The 8,546-nt window shown below is 47.2% G+C and overlaps 1 protein-coding gene across 2 annotated transcripts; it reads left to right on the top strand.

Annotated features, from left to right (window-relative positions):
* The first annotated feature begins 27 nt into the window (after positions 1-27).
* PHF5A (PHD finger protein 5A) lies at positions 28-7,060 on the top strand. Of its 2 annotated transcripts, XM_075428859.1 has the most exons (4): positions 28-330; positions 1,583-1,606; positions 2,998-3,164; positions 6,307-7,060. In XM_075428859.1, exons 1-4 carry the CDS (start codon positions 279-281, stop codon positions 6,394-6,396), a joined length of 333 nt encoding a protein of 110 aa, XP_075284974.1. In that variant the 5' UTR covers positions 28-278; the 3' UTR covers positions 6,397-7,060. The 2 variants fall into 2 exon arrangements, with proteins under 2 accessions (XP_075284974.1, XP_075284975.1); XM_075428860.1 differs by lacking the exons at positions 28-330; positions 1,583-1,606 and adding an exon at positions 2,545-2,623.
* Positions 7,061-8,546: the final 1,486 nt, after the last annotated feature.

Here is an 8,546-nt window from a genome sequence, read left to right as displayed (position 1 = left end):
AGGAGCCGCCCAGGTCCTGGCAGGGGGGTACCGGAGCCAACGGGACCGCCACGGCCCACGACGGGGGTCTCCGCTGGGCGGGAGAAGGTCGGCGGCGGAGCGGCTCCGCGGAGAGGGTTTTCTCGGCAGCGCTCCGCGCGATCGCGCTCCGGCGTCCCCGTTCGGGGCGGCGCTTTGGCAGGCGCCGTCCTCACCCCAGCCAGGACCGGGGTCGGAGGGGAGCGCGGGGTCGGCAGTGAGCGCGCGGGGCGGCCGCGGCGGGCGGGTGTGGCGGCGCCATGGCCAAGCACCACCCGGACCTCATCTTCTGCCGCAAGCAGGCGGGCGTCGGTGAGTCCCGGGAGGGGGTCCCCCGCCTCCGCCACACGCTCTTTTTCCGCCGCGGGGCGAGGGGGAGGGCGCGCCTGGGCCGGTAGTGGCCGTTAGGCCTGGCGGTGGGGGGGAGGGGCGCCCGCCTTGCTCCCCCGTCCCTGTTTTATTCCTCTTTAACGTTCTGCCGCGCTGTGTGGGAGGAGGCCCTGTGAGGAGAGGCCGCGGCCCGGCCCCGGGTGCTCCCCGGGCCCTCCCGGGCAGGGCCGGCGCGTCGCCGCAGCCGCCTCCTCCTCAGGCGAGGGGAAGGCGGGCGAGGCGGGTGGCTGCGCGCGGGTAAACGTGGCTTTGGTGAGCGTTGCTGCCGTTGCGTTGGCCGTACCGGTGCAGGCGGGAGAATGGTCTGAGGGCTTCGGCCAGCGCCGGGAGCGACGTTCTGGCTGCAGGAGACAGTTATCCTACAGGTGATGCCTGTACGCAGAGAGCGAGCTTTGCTTTTCTCACTGCGGGCAGAGTTTGTCCTCGTTTGAAGTCGTAAAGAAGTCTTACACGAGGTTAGAAGTTGAGATAGCTCTTCCAGATCTTTTTCATTCCTTGGAAAAGCAAATTTAACATGCAATTTTCTGAAAGAAGTATAAACACAAAATATTCAGCTGTACTGTCCATAAGAAACTTCTTTTTAGAACATTCTGCTGAATTTAGCCTTTGTGAAGGTGGACATCTTTAGAACTTGGTACTTATGGCATTTATCTAAGTTCCTAGCATAATAGTTGGGAGTTTCCTAGGCAAGTGACAAGACTTGTAAGGTACATTTAGCTACCTTTGTGCTCTGAAGTGAAAAAGCTGTTTGGGCTGTCTTAAATCAAATAAACACTTGGATTTTCTTTTTTTTTTTTTTGGCCTCATTAAAATCAGTGTAATAGCTATGCCAAGACTCTCTATATAGAATTTTCTTAAGTCAGGTAGATTGGCTACGTTTGAAATGGAGTAATGAATGTAGGTTTTCTTACTGTCAGTGGGTGTCATTGTGCATTCACAGTGCATCTAAGCTTCGATCTTGGTAAATGTCTCCAGGAGGATAGATATTGTTTATCACAAATATGTTTGTATTTATGCTCAAGCTCTTTCTGTGGTTTTTTTTGTTAAAAAAGGAATGCTTGTAAAAGACCATTCATTGGAGAAGATAATTATTTGACGTTCAAGCCTATAGTTACTCATATTTTTGTCCTGCTTCTGCCTCAAATAATCTTTTTTCTTATTTTTCTTCTTACAGCAATCGGAAGACTTTGTGAAAAATGTAAGTATAGCTTCCACATATAGCTGCTTGAGAAGATGGTGTTGTGGTTAGAGCGGGATTGGATTCTGATTTTGCTTTAACTTGATGTCACTCTTTGAGATGGGAAGAGTTACTATTGCATTGCAAGTGTAAATCACTGAATATTTGCAAAGCTACGTGCTCAAATAGGTTGTCAAAGAAATGCTAGAGTATATGCTGCCAGCGTTTTCAGTAGCTGAGGCTACAGTGACTTCTTGATTGTTTCCTTGCAATCTGTAATACAAAATGATCAGCCTGATCATTTCAAAGCAGGAGAAAAAATGCATTTTTGGAATCTGACTTATTCACACCATGAGAAAGGTTCCCTTCAGCATCTGGGAGAGTAAGAAATGGTGGGGGCAGAACGAACACCTAGAGTTAGAGCAGAAAGAAACACCACAGAATCAGGTGCCAGTGCTCAACTGTAGAGGGGAAGAAAGTGTATGATCTGTCCTTAGATCCTTGTGGAGGAACACAACAAATAGGATGACTAGTTGATGAGTCAACAATAGTATGAAAATAAGCAAAGTGGGGGGAAACACAGTCTGGAGCAACAAAGTTGTTTTCAAGAGCACTCAGCAGTGCAACAGGTTCCCGTTGGTAGTAGTTGAGGGTTGTCGTGCTGGAGGTTTAAGAGAAGGTTAGATGAGCTGTTGGTGGGAGTCAGGATTAGATGCCTTGGGAACTGGTAATAGGATATGAAGCCTTTCATCCCTAGGTCAGTGTCTGGGATAAGGTCCAGCACAGCAGAGACTGTCAATGGCATCTGATCGCTGCTTGCCTGTATGAGTACTTGAATTTCACTCAGTTCCTTGTGAGAAAGCAGGAGCAACTTTTGTGAAATGGCTGTTTATGCCAGTTTGCCCTTTCTTTGGCCTTCTCACAGATGAAGGATTAAAGGGACCACGAGTACAATCTCTTATCTCTTTGAGGATAGTAACTCCAGACTTTTGTTGATGTGGCACTGTGGGAGATGCTTACGCTGCTGCTTCTGTGTAGGTAAGGACACTAGTCCTGTCAGTCCAGCATTTTTTTCACAAGTGAAAATTTCAGGAAAAATTCTAGAGTAAAAGTAATGGTATGATCTAAACAGGTGTTTGCTAATCACAGAAGTGACTTTGGGTTTCTTCCCTGATTTTGAATGCATGAATAGATAAAAAAGCCCTCAAATATTGCAGGCTACTAGCCCTTGTTCCTCTCAAGTCTGTGTGCAAATACAAAGTTGCACTCAGTGCCTGCAAGATAAATTTTTGCAGTTCAGTTCTATTGTCTTCCAGTGTACAGGCAAGTTCTTTGACTAGGAAGCTCTTCCTTTTCTGTGTGGCGGTGGGGAAAAGGACATTCTGTAACCGAAGGCTCTGCTGTACTTGCAGGTGATGGCAAATGTGTGATCTGTGACTCCTATGTGCGGCCCTGCACTCTCGTGCGCATATGTGATGAGTGTAACTACGGCTCGTACCAAGGACGCTGTGTGATCTGTGGGGGTCCAGGAGTGTCTGATGCCTACTACTGCAAGGAGTGTACCATCCAGGAAAAAGATGTATGTTGTCATCCTGTTGAGTTGGTTATGTCTTTATCTAATAGCTGTGCTTATCTTTAAGGGGCTTGGAGCTAGTGAAATTAGTGGTGGGACGCGGGACACTTAGGTTCCACTACCAGTATTGGCACTTGTTTTCATTACCTTGTACCTTTCGTCCCCTGTTGGTAGTTCCCTGTTTTTGCAAAGCATTGTGAAGTATCGTAGCATTTTGAGGTTTCATAACTCCCTTCATCCTGAAGGATCTTTGACCACTTTGCACTGCACGCTCATGGTTCGCTTCCTCCATGCACTGCAAGTTACCACCTTAAGTTGCTATCTTACTAGATCTCTCAGCCTGGATTTTGTCAGGGTCTGAGATATTCCAGACACTGCAAAGGCAGTAGTAGGATCAGCTCCTCACTAGGAGTCCGTTATCAGCCACTGACCAAGGGCATGTGCAATACCGTAAGGCCTATGGAATCACCACCTGTGTTTTCCTTTGGATTACAACATAAAGTTAGATCTTAGTGTCCAGTGTCTGCATTACTAACTGTGTTTCACAAGTTTAAAGTTTCTCATACAATTTCAGTGGGATATGATTTTTTTGTTGTTGTTTTTATTCTTTTTTGGAATGGCCTATATTATAGAGATCTCTTTTTCTGCTAACACTTTTTGGTGTAACAATCCCTTATTTCTATAGCTAGTGCTATAATGTTTTTATAATCCTCTTGTGCTGAAAGATAGCCACTGCGCACGTGAAATGGGGTAGCTCTTCACCCCCTGTAAGGTATTTGTTAATATCCAACACAATGAGTGCAGAACATGAAGAAATGCAAATGAAGTGGTGGAAGCACCTTAGGGAAGAGTAAGAACATGATGCTTACAGTTACAATATCCCCAGAATACAGATCTGATAGCTGTGAGAGTGTCTATTAAAGGTTGTTTGGGTTTTGGTACTTTGCAAATGCCACTTCCAGCACATCCTGTTGACAGAGGAGAACATGCTGAGACAATGGTTCAGACTGATTTGCAGGAACACGCTCAGTTGAGTGAGTTGCTGGTTTAATTCTCTACTGTGCCTCTATTTTCTCTAGAGGCCTGCAGCTAAATTCAGGACAGGGGCAGGTCCTCTTTTGAACTTAGTCATTAGATCTGACAGGACAATAATTTTTCTTAGTATCTAAATACAGATATAAGTGTTGTGATGGTGGTGCTGTGTCCTGCTTTAGAAATGCTGTGAGAGACAGTAGTTTCGTTCACTTGCCTTTGGAACTAAGGCACCTGGCTTGATAAACCATGAGTAAAATAGGCTTGGTTTTATTTTTTCCAATTCGTATAGATTTCCAGCAGGGGTTTTCCATAACCTTAACTCACCTGTAGCTTATTATGCCTGGTACAGGTGTGAAGTAGCCAGCTACTTTGCAAGGGAGGATTGTAGAAAACTTAGAGCTGGAGGAGCAGGAGAATGACATGTCAGAGCTGAGATATTTTGACAGCTGGGTCAAAAGGCTGCTGTGGGTGAAGACAGTTGCTCTGTAGCAGCAAATTCAAATGTTAGGGATTATTGCAGATGTGAGTTTGCAGATCTGAAACAGCAGATTTGACATGATTGACTTCCAGGATCGAAAAGTGCTGGCACAGGTTTAGGGTGCCCGGAAGTAGAAAAGTTAAGTTACGGTGGCTGGTGCTGATGTGAATTAAGAAAAGCAGATGGACAGAGCTCTATACCTGAAGCTCTAACACTCCAAGGTTTCAGTCACAGCACTCCCAACGTCCTCAGAGAAAGACTGGAAAAGATAGTGAAGCAAGAAAGCAAATACTAAAATGGAGGGAGGAGGTGGAATGCTGCTGGGCACGAGGAAGAGGCCTGGTTTACTCTTGGTTCATTTGTTCTGACGGAGGGAGGAATGAGGTATTGTTTCACCCCACTTCAGTGTGTGAGTAAGGGCCAAAATCCCGCCTTGTCACCCAGGACAGCTGTGAGTGTCAAAAAGTAGTCTTTTCTTTGGGACAGGAGCATGCTCGTGTGCTGCCTCCTTAGGAGGAGGCGGAAGAATGAACAGAGCCCTGCAATAATGCTGTCAAGATTGTCACAGACTCTCTGGATCGTGGGAGGCAAGGCTTGGAAGAGTCCTACTACTGAGGTTCAAAATCAAATAAGGAGACAGTAGCCAGAGATGGGTTGTGGCAGCTGTATGGGGGAGGGGTGTTTTCTTTTCCCTTCCTCTCCTGTTCTTTCTGCCATGCAGACTCTCCCCGCTGGGATGCATCTCCTGCACAGGAGCAGGTATCGGTGGGGCAGCTTGGGTGCAGTTTCTACAGCGGCTGACATCTGCCCAGAGGCTTTGTAAAGCTAATCCACGTGGGCTTACACAACAGCCAAGGACACGTGTTCCTCTGCCTGCTGGGCCCCTCACAGCTGCTGTTGCTAGCCTCAACATTTTGCCCTCGAGAGTTATGCAGGTGCTGGGTTCAGGTGGCCCATGGACAAAGGTTCCCTGGTACACCAAGAGGTGCATCCGATTTGTCTTTGCAACCACACCTCTGAGGTGGGTCTCCCCCGCTCCCTGTCTTGCTTTTCTTGTGGCTTTTTTCTCACCACCTTCTGGAATTCAGATACAAGAACTTATCTGTGTAGCTGCTGTGGATAGCTGTCCTCTCCCAAGATGACCATACAGCCTCTGCAGTAATCAATCCTGGGTGCAGGAAATCAGAGATTCAGTTCTGCTGTCACAGATGAGGAGGGGTCCCTAAACACGCGACTGGCTTGGTGATGTCTAAAGCAACAAGATTCTTTTTGGCTAAGGAGGGGAAAGGTTATTCCTCTGGGCCCTATAAATCCCCTGTATCCTAATTTAGAAAGAGTCTAGTTGAGGCACTTAGCATCCTTTTCATTAAACTGCTGATGTTATACAAGCTGTTTTCCATCTTCACCCTGAGGAAAAGAATGTCTTAGAGGAATGTTAAAAAGACATCCATCCTCTTCCCTTTTCCGCTGTCTTGCTGGTGGTAACCACAACTGGAGGGCAGTTTGTCTGCACAGGTGTTCAAAATGTGTGTTGAGGACAGGGTGCAGAGTGTGGGAACTGAGAACCTGGTAGGACTATGTAAGTGATGATGTTCTGTTTGCCCATCTCCTAACTTACATCTTTTCTGCTTACAGAGAGATGGTTGCCCTAAGATTGTCAACCTGGGCAGTTCCAAGACAGATCTCTTCTATGAAAGGAAAAAGTATGGCTTCAAGAAGAGGTGATCCTATCCGTACATGGCTACACCTCCTGTCAGGTTGGCAAGAGAGTCTTGGAACATCTCTGGACTTTACTATTACTGAAAACCGGTTGATTATTTTTCTCTAAAGCAGTACAAATTCAGTAGTATACTCGGGGCTGGAAAAGTAACAGACTGAGTGGGGACTGGAACCTGATCAGAAGCGACTATCAGAAAGAGCAGATGAGGATTACTGTCTCCTGCCTGTTCAGAAGCTCTGCTAGTAGCTGCCCCAGCTCTCTATAAAAATCGTGGTGAGCAAGTGTTTACGCGTGGCGGAGACCAGCTCAGTAAAAAGCAAGTGCCATTTCTGGTGTGGGGAAACACCTAGGGGTTTTTCTTACCAGGCCTCCTCTCAATTGTTTGAAATCGCCCCATGCATCACTATTGAAGAACAGAGCCCCAATCCCACGTGTCTGTTCCTGCACCTTCCCCCCCTGCTCCCCCCCTCCCTCCTTCTTCCAGTATATTTCCATGCTGCCCTGTTTTGTAAGGAGCCTGCTCATGGCTGGTGCCTTCCTAGGGAGAGCACAGCTGTTCCATGTTTTCTTTTACAGATTAATCCAAGGCCCTTTCTTGTAACCATTTCTGTAGGATGCATATCAATAAAGCTTCTTTTGGTTTTGGGGTTTTTTTTCTTATAACAAGGATTTCTCTGCAGTTCATTCTGTGCCTAGCCTCTCTGGAGCTTTCTGGGGACACGCAGGATTAGCCCAGCTAGAACTGCACAATGGGTTATCTGGTTTCTGACAGTGCCTGCTTATGGCCATGTGACCTTGCTGCAAGGAGCTTCAGGGAATGGCTATCGCTTTTGTCTGCCTGTGATCCCAGCCAGTGATCGTTTTGTCCCGTAGCGTGAGGATCGCTGAGCTTGTAACCCTTATCCTAGCTAATATGGCTGTGGATGTTGTTTCACCGTGCAAACATCCAATCCCTTTCTAAAACCTACTAAGCTATTTGACTCGCTGTCCTGTTCTTGTGAATAAGTTAAAGCCTTCCCTGCTGTAAATGGAAACCAACTATTGTGTTCTAGGCTATTAGCTGTACGCATGCCGAAAACCGGAGGCTGCTTGCTTGTCAAATACCAGTACAGGCTAAAAGCAGTCTGTTGGCTCAGCAGAGATCTGGGAACGGGCACCTTTATGCAGAGGCGGAACCGAGTTCCCTGCTAGTGTGTGCGCTCCCCGGATGGTTAAATTAGGGTCCTAGCTCAGCGTGCCCTGTAGCCCTTAAAGTCTTCGTAGTCTGAGCAGAGCGTGTGCTACAGTAACGGGATTCTCTCTGTGCCGTCTGGGGTGCAGAGCCTGTTCTGTGTCCCTTCCAGGATTTCAGCTGTTCCCCTGAAGCTAATACTGATTCCTCTAACTCCTCTCTGGCTTAAATGCCTCTTCTACCTCCTCCAGCCATCTAGGTGTTTCTGCTAAGAGCGAAAACAAGCAGGCAAGTTGTGATCGTCCCTCCCTTACAAGTCATTTCTTCCTGCTGTAGCTATGACTGGTCCTACAGCTATCTCAGCTGCTCCTCCCTCTCCTCCCCCAGCTATTAATTCTGTCAGGTTTTTCTTCCCAAGCTTTTTGCAGTCCAGAGAGTATGTGTACGTCTTCTTCCCTGCACCATGGTTCCCTCACACAGCTTCTGGTTAATTTTTACCAACATGGATGCCATTTGCCAAGATGTTCAGAGCCAACTGGTTCTCTGGTTCCAGCAAAAACCCACTGTCCCAGAGCAATTCTGCCTGAATAAGCAGCTGCCTCTTGTTCCTGACAGGGAAGCCCATGTCAGAGCCATTATCAGCTGTGTTAAATTCTGTATTTCTCTAAAAGCAGGGCATGACATGCAGATTTTTTTGTATCTGGAACTTTATCACTTCAGACAGAATTTATCACTTGCTCTCAGTCAGGCCGCCCAAATTATCGCACTAGGAACGCAGAAGGTTTATACGTATTTTTTCTTTCCCAGAAGTTTCTAAGATAAACAGAGTTGTTTGGTGAAGGCAGAGGGAAGTGAAGTTTGAATTATTTCTTTTGTCTCAGCATTATGGCCCCTGGTGCAGGGACCCCTGGAAGATCTAGTTTTAGAGCAGCCCTTATTCCCGATCATTTAGCAGGATCAGCCAGGCAGGGGTTGCTATAGAGA

This window comes from Opisthocomus hoazin, chromosome 8 (assembly GCF_030867145.1).
Source record: "Opisthocomus hoazin isolate bOpiHoa1 chromosome 8, bOpiHoa1.hap1, whole genome shotgun sequence".
NCBI classification, from domain to species: domain Eukaryota; kingdom Metazoa; phylum Chordata; class Aves; order Opisthocomiformes; family Opisthocomidae; genus Opisthocomus; species Opisthocomus hoazin.
Note: the sequence above shows the minus strand (reverse complement) of the source record. Positions and strands in the feature narration are given on the sequence as shown.

What these genes read in the sequence shown, in the direction of transcription:
- PHF5A (XM_075428859.1), top strand. Translation starts at nt 279, where the DNA reads ATGGCCAAGCACCACCCGGACCTCATCTTCTGCCGCAAGCAGGCGGGC. An exon ending in CGGAAGACTTTGTGAAAAAT is followed by an intron (nt 1,607 to 2,997) that starts GTAAGTATAGCT and finishes CTGTACTTGCAG; the next exon opens with GTGATGGCAAATGTGTGATC. An exon ending in GTACCATCCAGGAAAAAGAT is followed by an intron (nt 3,165 to 6,306) that starts GTATGTTGTCAT and finishes TTCTGCTTACAG; the next exon opens with AGAGATGGTTGCCCTAAGAT.